The 24,699-nt window shown below is 47.9% G+C and overlaps 1 protein-coding gene across 1 annotated transcript in view; it reads right to left on the bottom strand.

Moving 5' to 3' along the window:
• LOC119393845 (centrosomal protein of 152 kDa) overlaps window positions 1-24,699 on the bottom strand; it is a 42,476-nt gene that overhangs the window by 4,008 nt on the left and 13,769 nt on the right. Inside the window, exons 12-20 of the mRNA XM_037661025.2 lie at window positions 24,494-24,674; window positions 19,139-19,240; window positions 17,790-17,920; window positions 16,492-16,620; window positions 15,590-15,768; window positions 5,489-5,649; window positions 2,476-2,544; window positions 1,049-1,306; window positions 26-92 (exon numbers count right to left, since the gene is read on the bottom strand). Of these exons, the coding sequence (XP_037516953.1) occupies window positions 26-92; window positions 1,049-1,306; window positions 2,476-2,544; window positions 5,489-5,649; window positions 15,590-15,768; window positions 16,492-16,620; window positions 17,790-17,920; window positions 19,139-19,240; window positions 24,494-24,674 (1,277 nt within the window). The remainder of the gene's footprint in view (window positions 1-25; window positions 93-1,048; window positions 1,307-2,475; window positions 2,545-5,488; window positions 5,650-15,589; window positions 15,769-16,491; window positions 16,621-17,789; window positions 17,921-19,138; window positions 19,241-24,493; window positions 24,675-24,699) is intronic.

The following is a 24,699-nucleotide window of genomic DNA, read 5'->3' as shown; positions in this document are numbered from 1 at the left end:
TACAGTGAAAAATTCTTGAACTCACTGTAAACCTTGTCCAGGCACTCTATAAACCAGGCACTCCATTTATCCATCATTTCCACCATGCTCTTCTGTAACACAGAAAAGTGACATTACCGATACTGAGCAGAAATTTCAGCTATGTATAATATAATGCTTCATTCATTCAAAGTACAGTTTAGACACACACAGACGAAAAAAAAGGACTAACTGAAACATTATTTTTCTGTGAAAACGGAAATGACGCGAAGGTGTAACACCACAGGAAAGAGCAATGTTTTCAGTCTTTCCCTCATCTTTCAAACTATAATTAGCAGGAACTTCCCAACCAACCTCAGATGTCGAGAAAAGAGGTTCACTCGCGCAGCATTCAATTTTGACGTTTCTTTTGTTGTTGAAAGATGGTGCTGCATGTGAAAGCATTTATACGTCGCTCTTTTGTCACGTGTCAAATGCACTATGCCTTTGTTCACTGAACAAGAATACTCTGTAGGCAAAACAGCACTTGCTTGAGCAATGAAGTCACGGAACCTGGCATAGTGTTGTTACCACACGCTTTGTTGTGAGTCAGCTTGCAAAAACAGCAAAGAAAACTTTCCATAGAGTCTCAATAATTCGGTACTATTTAATCGGCGGACGTTCTCTGCTCTGGGATCGTTGCTACTAGCTCAGCAGGTCACTTAGGGTGATAATTATTCATAACTGCCAATAAAATGTCCTTCACGTTTCTTGACATTACCGAATGAAATCTGGGGAAAAGATACAATATACGAGAGACAATATAGCAACTGTTATGCGCAGTATCCACAGAAGAGCACTGTCAACAACTGGAACACACCAAACGCACGATCTGGCCGTGCAGTGATGAAACCTAAACATCTTCCTTGTCCTGCCATGATGCTATCGTGCCGTCTGTGCATGCTGTTGCAAACTAACAGATTTTTCTCCTCAATTACTTTTTGCTTTGTGCATTTTGTTCACAACTTTAGGCACTTCAACAAGCCACCATCGTTTCCAAGGCCTGAATGAAGGAGCAGGCAGACAGTACCTGATTGCTACTCGTGAGGCCATCGTGCGGATGGATGTGGAGCTGCTGCAGCTGCGTGGTGAGCGTCGCCAGTTTGTCGGCATGCTGCTTCTCCTGAGCAAGCAGTTGCTCCTTGCCCTCGCGCTTCACCTCCTGAACCTTCTTATGGAACTTCACCAGCTTCTGCTTCAGCTGTGACTCCCTCTCTGCCGATGCAGCCAGCGCTTGTTGCAGCTCGCAGTCTTTTTCTTCAACCAGTGTTTGCAGCTTAGACACCGTCTGTTTGAAAACCAGGAGGTTCCATGGATGGTAAACTTTACTGCACAGCTGCAGCGAAGAAAAGACTGGCACAAGTGACCAACGACCAGAGCGGCAAAACTGTGACAAGTGGCACACTTGTTCCCGGGAACACTGATTACGAGAGTGGCTGGGCAGTCACGTTATCAGTGCAGAGGAATATGTGTGTCAATTTTGCCATTACGCTAATCAGTCACTTGTGCCAGTCATTTTCCATAGCAGATATGCATAGTATCACGAAAACATCTTGAGGTGTCTCTGCCTCATAAATTAGAACTGTAAACAAAAATAAGATACCCTACATTTGAAAATGGAATCAACATGCATAAGACAGGGTCAATTGGAGATCATCAGTAGAGGCCTTTGTCCTGCAAAGGATATTTAAAATAGGCTGATGGTCATGACTTACAATTATGAGTAAGCTGTCGAATCTTTTTTAAAGCAATGTTTTTGTCTCGAATAGAAAAAATGAACACAGTCCAGAAACTGAGTTTAAAAAAATAATCTGTTTTAGTGCAAGGTTGTTGACTACCTGGTTGACACTTGGTGCCTGCTGCTAATGATAACGAGTGACGTGATCACAGGATCACAAGGCAATGGCTAATCAGGGCCGCAACTCGCACAATAGAGGCATTGTCAATACTGACTCAATTTACTGTTGAGGTGAATTGAGCGAGTTTGGCACTTGCTGTCGTACAAAACTCATTTGAGAAAAAAGGTCATGATGCAGTAATAACAACTAAGAGAAAGGAATAAGATGTAATTTAAGAATAGCATCTTTCTCACTTTGAAATGTGGTTGTTCGGTAACATTATTCAGGTGAACTAACTTGCGAAACCCAAGTGCCATTTGCCTCGCCGACATTTTCCTGCCTTATTACGATCTGCCAAGCAATGGATGGCTAAACTAATGCACGCTTCTACAAGAGACAGCATTGTGTCGAGTATCAATTCTTCAACAAGACCGCCCATCAATGAGTTGGCCAATTATCAACACCAGCAGTGTTGCCTAGGCGTGGAAGTACATACATTTATTCATTTTTCAACATGTATTAGCATGGAATGCATTAAGTAAGATATTGCGTGTTACTATTGTGGCATTTTACTGCGAGTTGTAGGAACATAAGCTGTGCATATGACGCACGGGCGTACCTCTTTCCAGTGGTGAATCTCTCTCTGTTGAACCAAGGCTTCCTTTTGCTCCTGGACATCTTTTTCAGCCTGGAAATTAGCACACAGTGACGGGTTAGAAAAGACATACAGTACCATCCACATGTGGCTAAGTTTCAATTAACCCGTCTCAGAGTTCTTAACATAAAACGATCAGCAGAGTTACTCTCGGAAACAAATAGTTATGACTCAATGACAGATGTCACAGACGGAACCAAAACTTCCCAAGAGGCCCTTCCTTGCAAAGCTTTGTGATTTCCTGATGCAGCAACAAGTCACGTGACATCGGATGACCCTGGGCGTTACGGCACAGTTTCAATGTTGATAAGTGATGAATCTATCACGAGGCTGTAGCATGCATTGCTTCTTTCTTGCCGTATTGTACCAATTGCATATAGTATTTAAAAAATCATGAAACATAGTGGCCTTAGTCACCACACACAAGTAGCATACATGCGTCACGCCACACCATAAGAACATGTCTTTCTGCTCAGCAATCTTGTAAGCTGTGAAACACTGTATCTGAATATGGTAAATCAGTTTTGTGGAAGCCTGCAAGGCAGACAGCAAGGTATAGTATTCATGTAATGCAAATTCTCGGCCAATTCATGTGAATCTACCAGAAACATCTTGTTTGCTCTTTCATTCACCTCAGCAACTGTTACAAGTACCGTATTTTCCGGTGTATAAGTCGCACCTTTGTATAAGACGCACCCCCTACTTTTTACGACTTTCGAAAGAAAAAATGATATATAAGACGCACCTTTGTATAAGACGCATCTATTTTTAACTCAGTCGACATGATAAAACACAATAACCCACGCAGAGTACATTGATTGCGAAATGCGTAGTCACGTACGGCACTGAATGTCTGTAAGCAGCAGTTTTATTAAGGCGCAGAAAACCACTATTTATTCTACTGGATTTGAAGCCACATCCTCCGGCGCACTGTCAAAAGTTCTTCTGCCTCGGTTGGCAGCATCGCTGGGTTGCCGTCGTCAGCCTCTGAGTAACTTTTACGCAGCATTGTAAGCACCTTGAAGCACATCCTTGGCACTGCCTGTACTATGGTGGCTACCATACCTTTAGGGCATTACCAGACTTGGCGAGAACACATAAACAACGAACGCGCCGCATGGTTATCACACGATCGTCGGATACCACCTACACACGCATACAAAACGTAAATGGCGACCGGAAGCCGGAAGCTGCGACTACTGCTAGACTGCAGCGACGTCTCACACGAAAACTGATGATGATGATAATGAAGTGGTACTTTCGCTTTTGTAACTGATATTGTGGGCGCTACAACGTTACAATAGACCGTTGTGGTGCTCTTTTTTATTTATTGCCTCAGTTCTGTGGGTTTAATTTTTCATTTAAGAACAAACAATTCAAACAGTACAATGGGGCACGCGACAGTGGTGGCTTTTATTGCGGCCGTAATCTCCGTGGTCGCCGCGCTGCTTGAACAGCAAGTCGCTGACATCTAAGATCGCAGCCGCTTCATTGTTACAACAAAATTAGATATATTTTTACGAATGCTCTCGAGCTCTGTTTATCGTACTCATAAATTAAATATAAACAAATTAGTCTCGCAGAATCACATGACTTTTTGCGTATATAAGACGCACCGTTGTATAAGACGCACCAGCGAAAATCTAGGAAAAAAGGTGCGTCTTATACACCGGAAAATACGGTAGGCTAGTGCGAATAGTAAACTTTAGGTTCGAAGCGAATTCGAAGCGAATAGTGATTTGGTCGAATAATTTCGAATCGAATTTTAAGGCTATATATCACATATTAGAAAAGAAAAATTAGCATATTTGTCGTGACCCAACTAACCTGCACAATATTTTTTTTTAATTGAAACAAGGCATGTGCAAATGTCATTCTTCTTGGTTCAAAGGAAGTGGAAGCAACTTTGAATAGTAGCAGGATTTCACTTTCGGTAGAATGCTAGTGATAACCTGTAGAATACGTTACGTTTTAAAATTTACTATACTTAAGGGCATATAAGCCGGTATAACAAGCTTTTAAACTTCAAAAATGATGAATCGATGTTTATGTTCATTTAACCTTGAAGTAAGGCTTCGCGCCAAAGCGGATTTCTCCTGGAAAGGTGTATCCACGGCATAGCACCCCTCCACCGCAGTGAAACCACCTTTACAGGGGAGTTACATGCGGACTAATATACACCTATTAGTTCATTTCGAATACTTTGAAATTTCCAAAAAATTAAATTCAAATCGAAGCGAATTTGAATACTGTAATATTCGTTCCAATATTGGAAGTGCTCGCATATTCGCACAATCCTAGTTAAAAACATTAGATGGCCAGAACAGCAAGCCTATGGGTCCACCACACCATAGAAAGGTTAATTAACATGTTAAACAGTGTAGTATTTACTAGGAGTTTGGAATGGCTGATGCGACAGTTGAGAACACAACACAATGTCCAAACACGTGCAGCAAACGACTGCCTAATGCTGATGATGACGCTTGTAGTCAGCTTCTGTCGTCTTCACTACAAACTGCGCAAACATGCTTGCTTCCACTTGAGGAGCATATGAAACAGAGGGGCAAAAATAATGCCATGGCTGAACATGGTTAAACTAAGCTTGTCGAGCGATAGCAGCGACTACCACAGAAAGCATTCCGTGGCAGTGTCCCTGCGTCAGCACCCCTGCGCGGCAAGCAGTGCCACGCTGTCCACATTTTTCTTTGTATTGCCGGAACGAGAGTCATGTGACAGGAGTTGAGGTCCCGAGCTGCGCGCGCCCGTCGGTTCGCAGCTTTGGCCAACTGATGGAGAGGACAACAAACTGACACTGCGCATGTCCATTGCTATGGCAACACACTTGCAAGTAGGAAGAGGAGGAAATCGACCTTGTTTGAGCTTCAAGGTCAAAAGCACATGCAAGATTGTTTTCTGGTTTTGCAGCAGGAGCGGTAGAGATATTGCTCTAAAAAATGAAGCGTTACAACAATCGTACCTTTTGAGAATGGCGCTGCTCACACTCCCGGGCAAGCCGCTCCGTCAGTTCTGCCAGGGCAGCCTGTTTTTCGGTGTCAAAGCCCTTCCGCCACTTCTGTTTCTCCTGCTCAAGCTGCTGCTTGAAGTCCTTCATCATCTCTTCCTCCCACACTGGCCGAGCTAGAAAAACGCAGCAAGCAGGTAGTGGAATACACGTTGCTTGGGTTATCATATTGGCTGATGGTTAATAAAACCAGCTCGTGGAGATATTGTGCAAAGAGCAGAGCCATTACGTCATAAACGTATGTCTTCCATGTCATGTACATTCTCAAAACACTTCAGGACATGCAACTCAGCAAAGTCTACCTGTCTTGTTTGTGTGAAAGAAATAAATACAGTAGAACCCCGCTGATAGGTTTTGGAAGGGACCGTAGGAAATAAACGTAAGAGACGGGAAACGTAAGAGCCGAAAAACAGGAAAAACGGCAAAATATTTAGTGGTACAGAATTTTATTTCAATTCTTACGAGCAGCACGAAAATTGGCGCGCTCAGCCGCGATCTAGTCGATGGATAGAAACGCGGAGCTTAGGACGGCCTTATCCACAGAAATGTAATCAACGTATGTGATTTTTTTAACACCAACAGCTGTAGGCATGAAAGAACTAAGCACACGCAATCACGACCGGCGCGGCGAGTCCGACCGCGAACCGCACGCACGACCATGCGAGCTCCAACCAGCTCGAACTCCTCCCGTTCTCCGACAAATAACGATGATGACGAGTCTCCGCCAACGCGATGGCAGAAGTGAATGGCAATATCGAAGGCCTTGCTTTCGCAAGCAATTACGTCATACACGCCATGTTTGTGCAATGCAAATCTCAAAGGCTATGCTTTTGTCAGTAGTAAATGCCAATCTCGAAGGCCTTGCTTTCGCGAGCAGTTACGTCATAGACGCCATCTTTGCAATTTGAATCTCGAAGGCCATGCTTTTGTTTGCATCAATTGAAAGATTCTGTTGCTTGCGCCTCTCATGCGGCTAATATTACGGTCAAAACGAGGCCAAGCTGCGTGAAAATGCACCATGGCCGCTCTCTTTGGTAGTCACTCGGTCGGCTCCGGGCGCACTTCGCGACGTATCATACGGGAACGGTCCGACAGTTACGACGTAACAGCGGGGTTCCCAATACATTGTATCCTATGGGAGCTATGCCGGGACCGGCGGAAAACGACGTAACAGCCGGGAAAACACAGCAGTGAGGAACGTAACAGCGGGGTTCTACTGTACTGTGGTCTCAAGATCGGTATGTGTGCCTCCACCAATAATAGGAGCAAAAATAAACTGCTAGTCGTCGTAATTCTAGCAGAGCAAGACATACTGCAAGATTGATAGCTCAATAACCTTTGCCTTCAGATGCAAGTGCCTTGTTAAATATCAATTATCTTTCTATTAATGTTACAGAACACAGTTAACTCCTGTTAATTCAATTTCCGGACAACCCCTTCTTTCCCGCTACTCCTCGCGCTAATCCTCGCATCCCGGCTCGCGGGAAAGGGAACTCGCCCTGCGAGGGAATCAACCCTCGCGGTGGGGAGGGACACGGGAGGTGAACAAAAACTGCCGACCAGGCAGGGAGACGGCCTCTCGTGCCCTGCTGACCTACGAAGGAACATCTCACCGCCCCGAGACCCGCGAGCCGATCATCGACCGAAGGTGTAAGCCATACCCTTTGTTTTTCTACGAGAGCGGACTATCCCTCTACGCGACATTTACGCGTTATTGCTAACGTAGCAATAAAGTGTTGTTTGTTGTTCTAGCCTGTTGCCTTATTCGCCCGAACCCGTCGTAGCTGCGATGACGCGCGCTACGGGAAGGGGACGTTGACACGGTACGACTATTTGCGGCTGGGACCGGAGCTAGGCTTCTGCACCAGCCGTACATAGAGCGGACCCCCTCATCTGGCGCCCAACGTTAACGAATTTGGCAACGCGGCTAGTTTTGTGGACGCGAGCGACTACCGACGCTCCGTCAACGTAGGACAACGGGCATGTCTGAATTCCAGGATTTGTTCATGTTGTCTGATGTCGCGTCGCAGAATGTCGATCCTATGGCTAACGCGGGGGCATTGTTTGGGCTTTCCGACAGCGTAAATTTTGGTTGTGTCACGCGGGACAACCAAGGTGTTGCAGCGACCGCGTTAGGAGAGATTAGGCCTACGACGGAGAGCGCCACGCCGGGCACCCCGTCACCTCGCGACGCGAACAGCGAGATGCCGCCACATGTTGCTTCGGCACAAGCCGCAGATGTGGTCGCGTCTTCGGGCAATAGTGTGCCCTCGAGCGAGGTACTCTTGCAGAATGCGCTGTCAGTTATGCAGAGCTTAGCCAGCGCATTGCAAAACACAGCGCAGCCTCCTTCGCAAAGTGCGGGACCACGTGTCAAGGTAGACATGCCTACCTACAGTGGCTACCACGACTGCAGGAGCGCGAATGAGTATCTCGACCGACTGCTCTACTATCAGCAAGCAATGGGGCTTCCCGACGCCGAACTTCTCGCGCGTGTGGTCCCGGTGTCGCTGACAGAGCAAGCGGCTCGATGGTTCCGACTGACCGGACATCGCGCCAGCACGGTAGAAGAGTTCCGCGAGAGCTTCCGCGACGAATTCCTTCCGGCGAATTACGAGTGGCGTTTGAGGAGGGAGTTGGAGCTACGCACCCAGCATCCGGACGAATCCTTGCTGGAGTACGTACGGGCGATGGACGAACTTTATCGCCTCGCCAACCCTCTCGCCACCAACGCGGAGAAAGTCGAGCGCGTTACACGGCAAGCGCACCCGACTTTTGCGGCGCACTTTAGGGGATGCAAGTTCGCAGACCTAGAAGAGCTCGCCGCCGAAGCGAAGCGCATACAAGGGGACATCCTCGCGGCGCGAGCGTACCGCCCGCCTCCACCCGCAGCGCAGTCACTCGAGCCTCGCTGCGCGTGGAACGGTGGCGCGGTCGGTTCAGAGGCGTTTAGGGGTAACGCGTCAGCATCGTTCGCTGATGAGCACGTACCGCGCGGTTGGGAACTGTCAGACCGCGCTTTGGACCCCTACGCTTACGCGCTTCGTACGGCCCGTGCTGCGCCTGCACGTGACGTTCCGCGGCAGGAGCACGTGGTCGAGACGAGCCCAGACGAGCGGCGCAACGCGGAGCGAGGCCCGCCGGATCGTGGCGACGAGCGCCCGGCACGGAGTGGTTTCCGCGGTCCTTGCTACCGGTGCGGCGCACCGGGGCACATCGCCCGCGAATGCGGCCGCACGCCGGTTCAGGAGCGAACACGCGGTTCGGGAAACGGACGACGCCGCCGGTGAACCACGTCGGGCACCGCGCGGCGATCAGTAGTCCTACCGATGCGCTCGGATCACTAGCACCTACAGTCTGTCGCGCAGGTGATGCCGTAGACTCGCCCGCACCGTTAATCGAGTTAACAATAGCTCGAAAGAAGTTTGTAGCACTTTTGGATACTGGGGCAAGCGCTTCTTTATTTGGGGACGAGGTGTTGCACCATCTCTGCGAGAACAATATCCGCTTGAGACAAAGCAACACCACCTTCCGCCTTGCTTCAGGCACAGCGCAATCGAGCGGTGCGGCTAGACTTGTGATCCGCTGGGAAAGACGCGTGAGGCGACAACGCTTTGTCCATCTTCCCGGGTTGTCAATGCCTCTAATCCTGGGTCGAGACTTTCTCGCCAAGTCAGGGATTGTCATTGACATTGCAAGAGGAGATTACCGAGAGCGCGACGGAGACGCGCTAAAGCTTTTCTCGAAAGCACCCGCATTGACAACGGCATGCCAATCGCAGGGAGCAGCGCGAGTGAGAGAGGAGGAAAGCGCGCGGAGTAAGCGAGTAACCCCGCCAGAGCAATGTGCCGTGGTACAGGGAAGGTCAGTGCACCCGCTTTTGGCAGAAGCACACAGCATGCCAGAAAGGGAAAAGGTGCAGCTGTCGTCGCTGTTGTACGAGTACGACGCGATTTTCACTGACCGCCCGGGCCGCACTACGCTGGTCAAGCACACAATCGACACGGGTGACGCACGACCTTGGAAATGCAATCCCCGACCGATTAGCTTGGCTAAGCGGAAAGCACTTGACGCCGCCTTGGACGAACTCATCGACACAGGCGTGGTCGAAAGGTCAAACAGCCCATGGGGTTTCCCGGTGGTTCTAGTTCCAAAGAAGGATGATACATATCGCCTTTGTGTAAACTACCGCAGGCTGAATGAGGTTACGAAGAAGGACGCATACCCTCTTCCATCCATTTCATCGTTAGTATCCAACCTAGGCGGGGCGAAGTACTTTACGACGCTCGACGCTAGTCGCGGATATTTTCAGGTCGAAATGGACGAGCGGGACAGAGAGAAGTCAGCTTTCACATGCCACAGGGGACTTTTTCAATTCAGGAGAATGTCTTTTGGCTTGGTGGGGGCTCCCGCTACTTATCAGAGGCTAATGGACCAAGTTCTGGGAGATGCAAAGTGGCAGCACGCCCTCGCATATCTAGACGACATAGTGGTTTACTCGAAAACATTCGATGAGCACTTGCGCCACTTAAGAGACGTTCTAGAAAGGCTGAGGTCTGCGGGCATCACTCTGAACCCGAACAAAGCTCAGATAGCGGCGACCCGAATAACATTGTTGGGATTCACGCTTGACGAGGGTCGCATTTTGCCGAATAAGGGTAAGCTTGAAGCGATAGTCAGCTATCCGTCGCCGAAAGACATCGGCGAGCTGAGGCGCTTTCTGGGGATGGCGAACTTCTATCGCCAATTCATTCCAGACTGCGCGACAGTGCAGGCGCCTTTGACAAAGCTCTTGAGGAAAGGCGAGCGTTGGGCTTGGGGTCAAGAGCAGGAGGCCGCACTGCGTCGCCTCACTAAGTTGCTGGCTAACACGGCTGAACTGCAGCTACCCGATTTGAACAGGGAGTTTGTGATTCAAACAGACGCAAGCGACCTGGGCTTAGGAGCAATTTTGCTTCAGGAGCATGGAGGTGCCCTCCGACCGATTGCGTTCGCGAGCCGTTCGTTAACGCCGGCGGAGAGGAACTACTCGGTAACAGAGAAAGAGTGTCTCGCGATAGTTTTCGCTCTCCGTAAGTTTGACTATTACATCGACGGAGTGGCGTTTGTTATTGAGACGGACCACATGGCGCTCACGTGGTTGAGGCGCTTGAACGAACCAAGCGGCCGCCTGGCTCGTTGGGCATTGCTTCTGCAGCGTTACGACTTCCCCGTACGCTACCGCAAGGGCAAGAACAATGCCGCGGCCGACGCACTATCGCGTGCTCCAGTCCGTCACGAGACTGACCCGGAACGGACTGTGAGCGAGACACTCGAAGTAGCGCTAACGGAAACAGTAGAACAAACGTCAGTTCAAGGCACGAGCGTGAACCACGTAGAGGCTGTTGTTAGCGCGGGGATTGTTTTCAGCAGAAGGGAGCTGTTAGAAGCTCAGCAGAAAGATCCGTTTTGTCGAAAGGTGTTCGACGGGCTCCGGGAGCCGGGTGTCGAGGCCACCGCGCACACGGGGGCAGTCGGTGCGGAGCGCTCGGCAACAGCTGGTAATGCTGTGAGCGCGCTGGATTCGTATCTGCTGGATTCTGACGGCGTCCTGCTGAGGTACATCCCATCCGACGATGACACAAGTGAGTCATTCAAGGTCGTGATACCGCGCAAGTTGAGAGGAGCACTGCTTCGCTACTTTCATGACTCGTGCATTGCTGGGCATGTGAGCGGCCCTAAGACTTATGCTAAGTTGTGTCGCCTCGCTACCTGGCCAGGCATGAAGCGGGATGTGATTCGTTACGCCCGTTCATGCCACGTGTGCCAAAGCGTCAAGCCCCGAGGCGGACGACCGCCCGGCCTCATGCAGCCGATCAACAGCCAGACTCCCTGGCAAATCGCGGCATGTGACGTAATGGGACCGTACCCCACAACTCCTAGCAGAAACAAATTCTTGCTGGTGGTCACGGATCACTTCACTAAATGGGTAGAACTTTTCCCTCTTAGAAAGCTGACGGCTCGTGTGATCTTGGATAAGTTGATGGAGGTTTTCACCAGGTTTGGTCTCCCTGAGCAGTTGATAACAGACAACGCGTCTTATTTTACTGCGAAGGTGTTTGTTGACACGTGCGCCGCGCTTGGCATTAAGCACAAGAAAACAACCACCTACCATGCTCAGTCGAACCCCACGGAACGAGTTAATCGCAACATCAAGCACATGCTTGTCGCGTTCTCTGAAAGGCACAAGGACTGGGATACCTACCTTCCAGAGATCGGGTTTGCGTTGCGATCGACTGTGAACCGCTCGACTGGGTATGCGCCTTCTTTTCTAAACCTGGGAAGAGAACTGCCGAATCCGATGGAGACTGTACTCGCGGATCGCAGTGGAGTGCCAGTGGCGTCATCAGCACGAGCTGAATACGCAGCGCAGTTGCGCGAGAAGCTAGCGAAAGTTTTACGTAAAGCACGCAGTAATCTCGGCACTGCTAGGGCACAACAGAAGGCGCAGTACGACCGCTCGCATCGGAACGTACACTACGAAGTGGGCGATCTGGTGCTGCGACGCCATCATGTTCTTAGCGACGCCAGCAAACAATTTGCAGCCTCGCTGGCACCGAAATGGTCCGGGCCGTACCGAGTGCGAGAGAAGGTTTCCTCGCTTGTTTATCGGCTCGCGAACATGAAAGGCAAACCGAGCGGCGGACCAGTGCACGTATGCGACTTGAAACGCTACGTGTCACGGGAGGAGCATGGGGACGACTATCAGTCCCCCTCCGAGCCGCAGGCGGCGGCTCAGAACGCTCGACACCGAGTGAAAAGCCCTGAGCCGCGGTACTTCTTGCGAAACAGGCGGAGACAACTCTGCATGTTGGATAAGCAAAAGGGAAATAGGTGCCGCCGGGACGGCTCGGAGAGGAGACCGCCTCCTCACGGCGAGCCCACACTCACATTCAGTCGTCGCAGCCCCACCACCACCGGCAAACATCGCCATGGACGCCTGACTGGAGGTCAACTGGTACATCCCACTGCCACTTCCACGCTACCCCATCGCCTCACCGCCCGGCCTCCACACAAGAGGACCGAAGACCAATGCCAACTCAACTGGGAGAGCCAGCTGCCTGGGGGCCGCAGCCACCAGGACGTGCCAGGGTTGTGTGGACACCCCGATGGCCTATGCTCCCTCAAGGCCACGGCGCAGCACGCCAAAAACCCCGAGCCCCGCCAGACCGGAGGAGCCCGAACCATGCTGGAGAGGCCGCCTGGAATGAAACGCTTCGCTGACTCGCTCCTCTCAATCACCACCAACGACCAGAGAGGCGGGGCCCAAGGAGGCGCGGTCCGGACCACGGGGCGGGAGGAGCAGGCCAGACCTACCGCAGCAGTGACGGCGGAGGCGACGACTGGGGAAGCCATGACGCAAGTGGACACGGCAGCGAAGACTGCAACGCGGCCGGTGGTGGCTACTTCGGAGGCAGCGGCGACGCCAGTGGGGGCACCGGCGACACCCACGGCAGAGGGCCGACCGCAGGAGGGCACGGACCTGGACCGATCCATCCTAGCCTTTCTCGATGAGGAATAACAAAATATTACCTCATGGTGCAGTCTCTGTCGTCCGAGGGCTTTCTTAAGGGGAGGAGGATGTGGGAGAGCACGCGCGCCCATTTCCTTTCCTTAAGGCAGGCGCGATCGGGAACTGACAGCGGGAGCGAAGGAACCACTAGGAGAGGAGCACAGTCGCCCTTTCCGGACAACCCCTTCTTTCCCGCTACTCCTCGCGCTAATCCTCGCATCCCGGCTCGCGGGAAAGGGAACTCGCCCTGCGAGGGAATCAACCCTCGCGGTGGGGAGGGACACGGGAGGTGAACAAAAACTGCCGACCAGGCAGGGAGACGGCCTCTCGTGCCCTGCTGACCTACGAAGGAACATCTCACCGCCCCGAGACCCGCGAGCCGATCATCGACCGAAGGTGTAAGCCATACCCTTTGTTTTTCTACGAGAGCGGACTATCCCTCTACGCGACATTTACGCGTTATTGCTAACGTAGCAATAAAGTGTTGTTTGTTGTTCTAGCCTGTTGCCTTATTCGCCCGAACCCGTCGTAGCTGCGATGACGCGCGCTACGGGAAGGGGACGTTGACACGGTACGACTATTTGCGGCTGGGACCGGAGCTAGGCTTCTGCACCAGCCGTGCGTAGAGCGGACCCCCTCAATATATACACCCATGACTAAGTTCAAGAGTGCCAGAGTATAACTGCACAGTTAAACAATCACTTTTTCGTACATTCATACTTGACGATCCATGAATGATGAAATTTGTAAAACTCTGCAGTAGTAACAATGAAGGGGAAGGGGGAGAGCATGCATTAAAAACAATTGTCCCAGTACACCAATTTCGTGTGATACATACACATTTTGTTAACTGTAGTTTACCATAAGACATAATGCGTAAGTGGAAATTCGGAACAGCACAGAACAGCAAAAAACGCACTTTTTTTTAGAATGACAGAAAGTAGACATATGATTCACCACTGAAAAAACTTGGGTGTGCAGACATGGACACAGAGTCACAGTTCTTTCTGCGTGCTCTTTACATCACATTGACATTACTGCTATCGATTTTTACTAGGGGTGTGCGAATATTCGAAATTTCGAATATTTTTCGAATAGTGTTTGCTATTCGATTCGATTCGCACTGAAATTTTACTATTCGAACTATTCGAACTTCCCAAAGACAAATGCAGTCAACGTCCGGTTGAAAGTGACCCCTTCAGATTTTCAATATGCTTCACCTCATTACACTCTCGTATTGCGGCAAAGCTGCCTTTCAAGCTCCGTTACGGTCGAACTTAGCCAAGAGACAGCGAACGTCTGATTGGAAGTGGTCCCTAGATTTTCAATATGCTTCACCTCCTCACACCCCCGTATCGCGGCAAAGCTGCCTTTCAAGGTCCGTTACGGTCGAACTTAGCCAAGAGACAGTCAACGTCCGTTTAGAAGTGGTTCCTAGATTTTCAATATGCTTCACCTCATCACACCCCCGTATTGCGGCAAAGCTGTCTTTCAAGCTCCGCCACGGTCGCAAATGTATTAACTCAAGAAAACGCTGGTTCCAATATGGAGATGAAAGATGTGGCAGAGTTGGGGGCTCAATTAATGCTGTTTTGGACCTGAAATTTGGGCAGGATGTCCAAAAAATCGGACACCGAAGCTTTTTAGCATCCAAAATTTCAGATGTTCTTATATATTGACGTCTACGAGGCAGATTTGGAACTCCGGACTTGAAGGGAGCACACCCTTGTCCGCCGCATCAGTTGGGCTTCCACAGAAGTTGAAAGAGGAGGAGAGGCTGAGGAAATGGCATCTTTGCCTATCATGTGTAAAGTGTTGTCGGCAACACTTTGGTTGCGCAAAATCCTGTACATAAATACAATTCGGCCTCTACATTGCCTCATTGTTGATAAGAAAACTATGAAACACCACCCCACCAGCGCTTCATCAACCTAGCGAAAAGAAACACTTTCATGCTGCTATCTCACAAGAACATACTTAGGGATTCTCTGCAACTTTTTCTGTAATTTCACTTCGAATTATTCGAAAAATGTTTGAGAAATATTCGAAAATTATTCGAAATTATTCGATTCGATTCGCACTCAATCTTTATTATTCGAATTCACTTCGCACTCAGAATTTTGCTATTCGCACAGCTCTAATTTTTACTTTTAGGGAACTTGCCTGCATAAACTTGCTCAAGGCAGGTACCCATGCTACATTCTTTTACCATAATGTGCCTCCCAACTAAATATTCGGAGACCAATGACCGGGACATTTCCAAGGTCAGATGTTTCATTAAACACAATGAGACATTGATAAGTTTGTAAAATAAGCCCCTGTTCGTAAACATTGCGGACAATTTGTCAGTGTTGGTGGTAATGCATACTAATTATAAACATCCAATTTTAAATACTCCATGGAAGCCAACAGTACAGCAATTAACTTAGACATGGTGAAAAGTGTCCACCAACTTTTGGTTCAGGTCAAGTTCCTCGGATAAAACTCTGAGATCGGGGAATCACCTTTCTGCAGGACTTCTTTGAACTCCTTGTGAAGCCTCTCTTCAATGTCCTGCTTAATAATTTCCTCTCTGCTAGTCAGCTCTTGGATCTGGGACTCAAGAAAACGTTTTTCTTCACAACTCCTTATGTAGAGCTCTTTCACGTCATTGATGGTCTGCTGCAAGGTGCTGTAATTGGAGCTGGAAATGGAAAAAAAAAGAGAGTTGTAATTAATGACCCCCATAGCTGCAAGCATAAGTGCGGATGCCAATAGTGCCGCAACTTTTTTTTCTTTTTTCTTTTCAAGTTGGTCATGCTCACGGAAAGAAAGTGATGAAGCACACATGCGTGCGTTCAACCAATGCAATACACGGCATTAGTTGTAGAGCTGTCCTAAAATGAATTTTAATCTTTTTATTGATGCCGTGGTCTTAAAAGCTTTCCTTATAACTCTACATAGTATCTGCAACATTGCTTGGCTGTTGTACAGTCCCTGATACTTTCGGAAAGCCTAGGAACCGTACAGGTTAAATTTTTTTTCACAACTATCAATGTCCAGAGAACCAATTTCGGGTAACTTAAATTATCACAAGAACCGAACAACAAAAGGATAATATCTTCCTTTAGCATCACCTATAATGATATAATGTAGTCCTTTAACATTGCCTTTAAGCAAAATAAAGTTCCTTTAGCATTGCCTTAAAGGCTCATACCTTCCTTTAACATTGCCTTTAAGCACATCTGATATTGGGTATCTAAACCTGTAAAGAGATAAAATATCCTTGAACAGGGAGTGTCGCTGGAGCCAATGTTTTAAAAAGTGGACTTGCAGCTCAAGGATTTTTCATCTCTTCAAACTCTGATCTTCCCCTGAATTGCTCTCTTGTTTGGATTTAAACCCGTGAAGAGAAGACAAAACTTACTTCAACTCCTGTATTCTTGCCTCGTATTCTCGGATGACCTGCTCCTTTTCACGTTCCGACAAGGACAGCAGCTCTTCCCTCAGCCTCTTCATCGCACCATGATGCATTTCCAGGATCGAGTTCTTGCACCTGAAGATCAACGTCGAAACATGCAGTATAGCAGTACAGCAGTGCTGCAGCCATTCAACAGCTGCGAATGATCCTTACAAGCAGGCCCAACTAAACTTGTCCACGAGAAAGTTCTCAGAATCTCTGCCTCACTCTGGTGCACAGAGTTTCACTCGATGAGAACAGAATAAAACGTTCGTGTGCTGACAAACAAGGCATGCTCGGTAGTGCAGACTGATATATCACACTGCTGGTGCAGACAGGAGCAGAATATACTTATTGATGTTGTGAAGCAAATTGCTTTATCTTTTCTTTTGTGCTCGGTAAACATTTAAATGTGAACATATTCGACAGAGATCTGTCTGGCTGGGTGAAAAATTTATGCGAAAAATAATAAACTCTCCAGCCACTTTGCTAAAGTTAAACTTTAGAAGCTCTAAAACTGACCCGACGTTTCGGGACCGATTCGGTCCCTTCCTCAGGGGTGACTGTTCGGCCGGCTCCGAAGCTAGCGAGTTTCTTTGGTGGTGTCCCCCTCTCCATTGTCCTTCTTCCCGCCGTTCTTGTTGCCGCGGTGTTTCTTCCACTGGTGCCATAGACCGTGCACGTACACACTCGGCAAGGTTCCAGTTGAGCGGTTGACATTTCCCGGTGTTGTTTGGATATGCCAGGATTCCAAGAGCTGCCTTTTTGTGTGGTTGCCTTCTGTGTCAATGACCCGGGCGTCGTCAAAATTGATCGACACGGAAGGCAACCACACAAAAAGGCAGCTCTTGGAATCCTGGCATATCCAAACAACACCGGGAAATGTCAACCGCTCAACTGGAACCTTGCCGAGTGTGTACGTGCACGGTCTATGGAACCAGTGGAAGAAACACTGCGGCAACAAGAACGGCGGGAAGAAGGACAATGGAGAGGGGGACACCACCAAAGAAACTCGCTAGCTTCGGAGCCGGCCGAACAGTCACCCCTGAGGAAGGGACCGAATCGGTCCCGAAACGTCGGGTCAGTTTTAGAGCTTCTAAAGTTTAACTTTAGCAAAGTGGCTGGAGAGTTTATTATTTTTCGGTAAACATTTTCTTTCAAGGGCACCTCTTGAACAAAATGGTGGGATTCAGGACTGTGAAAGTGTAGCGAAACAAGTTTTACAACAGCTGAGCTGTAAAAAGAGCTAGTGCAAGCTTGCTTACGTTTCAATTGCCTGAGCCTTGTCTTCGGCACAGGACCTTAGGAAAGACTCTCTTTCAAGCAGGAGCTGACGTTCTTGCTGTTTCAGCTGCTCACAGGCAGCCTCAGCCTGACACAGCTTGGCCTCCAAGGTCTGCATGGAAGGAACCGAGTCCATCAACGAACTTCAGGCAACAGTTTCAACAACAAACTTCGTTGGTATACTCCTGAGTAGGTGATCTTAAATAGGTGTCAAAGCCATCGCTCTAGGGCAGACTGTCAATTTATGACTCTAATTCGTGGATGACAAAGCCTCATTAATCTATACTAATTAGCTTAAGGCAATGCATGCCTGCTGTTTCGTGGCAACCAAAATCAATTTGTGCAGCATTCTGTTGTCTTTATGACCCTCTTCTTGCCTCTGGTTACTGAGACGTTCACCCCAAACTAGGTATGTGCGAATATTTGAGCACTTCGGATATTCGAACGAATATTACAGTATTCGAATTCGCTTCGAAACGAATTTAAATTCTTCTAAATTTCAAAGTATTCAAAGTGCACGAATAGACATACATAAACCGCATGTAACCCCCCCTGTAAAGGTGGTTTCACTGCAGTGGAGGGGTGCTATACCGTGAGTACACCTATCCTGGGGAAAGCCGCACTGCCACGAAGCCCCACTTCAAGGTCAAATGAACATATTACCCTCGTATCAATTCATCATTTTTTTTTTAAGTTTAAAAGCTTTTATACTGGCTCATACGCTCCAAGTATAGTAAATTTTAAAACATAACATATTTTACAGGTTCTCACTAGCATTCTACCGAAAGTCAAATCTTGCAACTATTCAAAGTTGCTTCCACTTCCCTTTGAACCAAAAAGAATGACATTTTCACATGCCTTGTTTCTATTTTAAAAAATATTGTGCAGGTTAGTGGGCTCATGACAAATATGCTCATTTTTCATTACAATATTTTATATATACTATTCGAATTCGATTAGAAATTATTCGACCAAATCACTATTTGCACCGAACCTAAAATGCACTATTTGCACATGCCTACTTGAAACACAACAGCCTAAAAGTACTACGATTTAATCTATGGTTGTTTCACAGGAAGCATACCCCTAGTTTCACGCCATCACTGTTTTCAATTCTTCACAGTGAATTATGAACGGCCCCCATCCACCTCTTGGACGCGGTATTACTGGCCATTTGAAGAAACCATGTTCTTACATTTTTTTTAAGAGGCATGGGAATGGTTGGTTACATCTGTGCAGAAAGACCTGACTAACCTTTGATTGTGGGTATATGCACACTATATGCATTCCAACTTAGTATGTACACTTGAAATTAAACCAACATCCTTACCTGGACCTTCCTTGTCAGTTCGTCCTTCATGTCTTGAAACTGGGACTCTGTTTCCGAACCATCTCTGCCCTGAAGCTTTTCCTGTAACCTCGCTACTTCATTCTGAAGAAAGAAAAGAATGAAAGGGGTTATAGAATACAATTTACAAACAATGAGCACCTTAGCACACTTTTACATTGATTAATTTAACCAATTCTTGGTTATGCTGTACTGGAATGGGACAGCGTGTCGTGTGGCGCCAAAAACGAGGCTCTTTTCATGATGACAACCAGCAGAGCCAGAGCACACTGTACTACTGTGTCGCCACCTGTTGCCACACGTTGAAGTAATTTATGGAAAGCGGAGATGCAAAACCTCCGAGATCAGTATAGTTGTAGCTGCTGTGATGGTCGTGCGTGTACATGGGAAACTCGTCAATTGCTCCCTTCTGTTTCTCATGATGCGTTAGTGAATTTTGCGTGTGCACGGCAGACTTGGTGTTTGTGGAAGCCTGATGCAATATAGTTCCTGCAGACCAGTTGGGATTAGAGCACTGCACGGGCTCGGGCCTACCCGAAAACCCGAGCCCGGCCCGGCCCGTGGGCCGGGCCGGGCCGGGTAAAGTAGTTCTCACGGCGGGCCCGGGCCGGGCTCGGGCCTGAAGCTCCGGGCTTAGGGCCGGGCCCGGGTTTGTGGTGGCGGGCTCGGGTCGGGCCGGGCTTGGACTTTCCTGGGTTCATAAATGGACGCTATAGTGAAGTACTGAATCGGTTTAGACTGATAAAGTGAACTCTAAGAACTCGAATGTCATTCATTTCACCATCATAAGTTTATTATCAGACAAGAAAATCAAGGTCAAAATTCCATTTTTTAAATTTCGCGTCGAAATCTCCGAGCCTGACGTCACGGATTTCAAACTGTATTTGTCGTATTTGGGGACATTGGCTCAATAAAATTTCCTTAAACTTGGTATGTTAAGTCTGTGGCCCCCTCAAAGGTCAGTGTACTTCATTTCTGTGATTAGGAACTACGTAGGCCCCATTAGACGCCGTCAGAATCTAAGGTGTCACGGTGTCTGCTGCGCGAATTTAAAGGGGCCGTCGCCACCCGCATTTACCTTTTTGCACATTTTCTCACTTACCAAGAGTCTTGTCCCGGCGAGCGTGGTGTTTTAGGAATCGCAAAAGAGTAATTTACTGATAACAGAGAAATTGTTTTTCTTTCTAGTGTCTCGTCAAGTCTGTTCCACATACGTTGCGCATACATACAGATGTTTCACATTTTGTCCCGAAAAAAAAAACGCTTTTTTATGTGGGGCAAGCTTTATGGAGAAATTTTATTAGAGTCAGGGGCGTAGCCAGAAATTTGTTTCGGGGGGGGGGGGGGGGGGGGGGGGGGGGGGGGGGGCGTGGTCCGACCATGATTTATGTACGTTCGTGTGTGCGTTTGTATGTGTGCGTGTATTATACACATGCAAAAATGAAAAAAAATCTCGGGGGGCGTTTGAACCCCCCCATCCTCCCCCCACCTTCTGGCTACGCCCCTGTTTAGAGACAAGTACTGATCTTCTTTCGCTCCTTGCATATGGGGCTACTTGAATTATCTGGAATGGCCGAACTAAAGGTAGATATACCAGACGCTTATATAGTTAACATGTCGTTATTCAGTGCTTTATTTATATTCATCACCATCTTATATCCCAAATGTTATCCTGTAATGGCAGTAATAAATGTATTATAAAAAATATATACCTGTAACTTATCGCAAGAGCGATCACAGAGCTCCAAAGCGGGGAAGCGTTTTTTGAAATTTCCAGGCTTCCACTAAAACGAAAGGAGTGCACGGAGTCTCGTTACATAAAATTCCTATACAGACACATTCTTTTTCCGTGGCTTCGTAACGGCCCCCAGTGGTCATGTGGCGCGAGATGGACGCGCGCAGCCAACTTGGTGTGCCCAATTTTTTAACATTTTCACTTTCGCCTTTTTTCGTTATATCAGGGGTCGAAACCCACCTCTACTAGCAGGCCGCATTCACAAAAATTTACTCCCGCAAGAGCCAGCACAGTAACGCAGCTAAAAGCGCGCGTGGAGGGAGGGGGGGGGGGGGGGAAGGGGGATAGGTCATACCAAATGTCAGCTAACGTTGCCATTTAAAAGAACAGCTTTCCCATATATCACATGTGTGTTGTTTCTGAAGGGTATTTCGCGGCAGGATTCCAACAACATATCGATACCTATCTTCAACATGACTGATATCTGGACGCCGATTTTTGAAATATAGAGTTTTGTTTCACGGTTAGGTATCAACACATGGTGGCCGCAGGGGATGCCTCACGACAAAAAAGCTTTAGACCTGTCATGCCTGTGTAGCTTAAGAACATAGTTATAAAGAAAATGAAAAAAAAATGGGACGAAGACAGTCCTGTGCGGCCCGCGGGCCTTTAGGGAGAGGCGTACAGGCCGCGCGTTTGGGTCCCCTGCGCTATACAGGTATAGTGTGAGAGCTACATGACACTGCCGCAACACCGTTGGAATGTGCAGGAATAGCATAGGTTCAAACAGCATAAGGCGTCAGGCAAAATATATTCATTTGACGAAATATTAGGCTTGAAAAAAGGCAATTACGAATTCCGTGCCGGGTGATGTCCCTTTACCTCGAACCATAGGCATCCAATGAGTAAGCGCCGGGAAGCTTATTCGCGCCTTTATTACCAAACTGTAACGAACACCAAAAGCAGATCGAAATCGCTTCGTCCACCTCCTGCCAGTCCTACCCACGTAGTGCAGTGGTCACCTTTTACCAGTACAACATCGTTAGGAAGGCACAGAGCATTATTATACGAAAAAAAAGAGCGTGGTGCAAGCCGTGCATAACATACACTGCTGAAAACTGCAAGCAGAAGCCCTCAAAGAGGAGTTTTATAGGTGATACTGAATAGTGCCACGACGTTCGGGAACGATAGAAATGAAGGGATAAGCTGCACAGCTACGTTCATTCTGTAGAGGTCCACAAAGACATCCTAAATTTGCTCCAGTGGTGGATGTTAAGAACAACGACTGCCGACACCTTCACAATTCGTAAGGCAGATGTGCACCCCTGCGGCTAGCGTATGCAGTGCGAGAAACTTTAGCGCGGCAGGATATGTGATGCAACGGTGGATGGCGTGCTTAAAGCCGGAATCTCTAGATACTTGAAAAGAATGCTACAACAAATACTTTTTTCGTCCTTTCGGCTGCCTATACGTATTTCTAAAAGTACACGTGGTGCGCACGGTTCGTTATAATTTTTATCTAGGTTAGTGTATTTACAACAAGGTAATAAACTTGGCTTTCTTCCTCTATCTTGCTGCGGCAAGGTGTTAAAATGTTGAAGACACGTGTTACATATCCAGAAGCCGGGTGCACGATTGCCTTTGTCGTTAGAGCATGTTTTAAGTTTCACTAAAGAGCGCAATAAAAACAAATTGAAGAGAACGTTTTGTTCTCTGTCTCCTCTGTTTTTATTGTACTTCCTATCGAAACTAAACCCATGCTGCAAATCACTTTCCTTGCTGCAATATCTGCTACAAAACGCTCTTGATGATCCCCATTGCATTAGCAAAAAAAAGTTATAGTATACCATAACTATAGTACTAGACCAGTGATAGTAGGCCAAACGTTCATTGTAACCAGTATGTCCACTCAACTGTTTCCACCGTGAACCCCTTTTTACACGAAATTACCGTTGGTTAAAGTAGAATTGTTAGCGAAATATTCGCCAACAAAGCGTAGATATTTGCTACTTAAAACAGTTTGCTGTAGATTCTGTGTTCTGGACCTATATTATTGGCTCGGGCCTCTGTCGGGCCTGATATGCCGTCGGGCCGGGCCGGGCCGGGTAGGCGAAACTTTTTGTCGGGTTCGGGCCGGGCCCGGGTCGCGTATTGAATCACCGGGCCGGGCTCGGGCGGGTAAACTCGAACGAGTTCCGGGCCCGGGCCGGGCCCGGGCCGGAAATCACGGCCCGTGCAGTGCTCTAGTTGGGATTCCGCGCTTCTTCACATAGGATACATCCAACATCCCGAATACATTGCGGAGCATTTATCTGTATTCCTGCACTTTGGTCCCCCTTTGAGCGAAATGTCTAAAGAAATGAAGCAGCATTCGCCATTGAGCTTTATATTTTTGTACATCGAGAACCTTGTGAACATTCTCCTGGTTAATGCAGGCGATGGGTGGTCGTGGAGCTCACCTGATGCTAGCTGTTAATGTTATGCTTTTGGACCTCTTCGTGTGTTTTGTTGCACAGCTTCAAATTAGTGTGATAGCTAGACAGGCGTCCATATACATGGAATAAACAGCGAAGTGCTTTTTTATGTCCCCTTCCATCAGAACAGTGAGCATGCAGACTATCCGGAACATTGTTCTGCGACAGTAACTGTGCCAGCTCAGACGACGCAGAAGCAGCTTTATTTATTGCAATAATGCATCCAAATGTGTTATAGTGTTTCAATCGTGCAAATAACTTTAGTTTCAATTGTGTTATGTGACCATTTTACTCAATAACTGCAGATAGTTTTGCACCGCACATTTAAATTTCGTGCGCCAGGCACACTGTTCAATCGTGCACCCTTCTGGTGGCATCATCGCAAGAGTGACCACTGCTCACCAACAGGTTTGCTGCGAAGACGACACACTGCCCCACTCTAGTACACCATATCTTGGTGCCAGGTAAAGTGGTTTTAGGCATGGTGGAAGCGAAACCTTCGAATAGCATAGATAAACCTACGAGTCTTTAATGTGCCCAGGTGGCCTTTCATTAAAGAACTCTTCGTGGTAACTGCATTGCAGGCTGAACACTTTCAAGAAGTCTCACGCTCTGTTATTTAAGCAAGTTCATGGGTTCCAGTTCGACATGCGTTTTAGAATTTTTATATTTTCGTTTAAAGGCGTACACATAATATTATCATTTAAAGGCCTACAGGCCATCACATTAAGAAGCATGCGGTTATGCTGTATACCAGCATTTAGAAATAAAACAATCAAAAAGAGCCCTTTCCAAGCAGCCATTTACTTAATGTTCCGGTTTCACCTGGTCGCACCCGCTGCTAGAGGTTATGGGGCTCGGCTGCTGACCGCAAAGTCGCGGGATCAAATCCCGGCCACGACGGCCAGATTTTGATAGAAGCGATAATGCTAGAGGCCTGTGTACTTAGATTTAGGTGCAAGTTCAAGACGACGCAGAACTCCATGTGGTAGAAATTTCCAGAGGCCTCTATTATGGCGTCTCTTATAATCATATCGTAGTTTTGAGACATAAAACACCAACAATTATTGTTATTATATTACACCTGGTCACCTGTTAACAACAAATAAAAACAAACAAAGAACATACCTCTGCCATTTCCAGCTTTCTCCTGAGTGCGTCAAGCTCTTTGTCAGCGAGCGAGAGCCCGTCCCTTGCCCTTAGGACCTCAGAGCGAAGGTGGCCAACCTCACGGCAGCACAGGCGCACCTTCCACATAGGATCCTCAGAGGATGGCTTACTGAGCGACCGAGCCGCTAGGTTGTCGTCACTGCAAAAAAATGCGCAAAGAAATT

This window comes from Rhipicephalus sanguineus, chromosome 5 (assembly GCF_013339695.2).
Source record: "Rhipicephalus sanguineus isolate Rsan-2018 chromosome 5, BIME_Rsan_1.4, whole genome shotgun sequence".
In the NCBI taxonomy this organism is placed as follows: Eukaryota; Metazoa; Arthropoda; class Arachnida; order Ixodida; family Ixodidae; genus Rhipicephalus; species Rhipicephalus sanguineus.
This window is presented reverse-complemented; position numbering and strand designations above follow the sequence as displayed.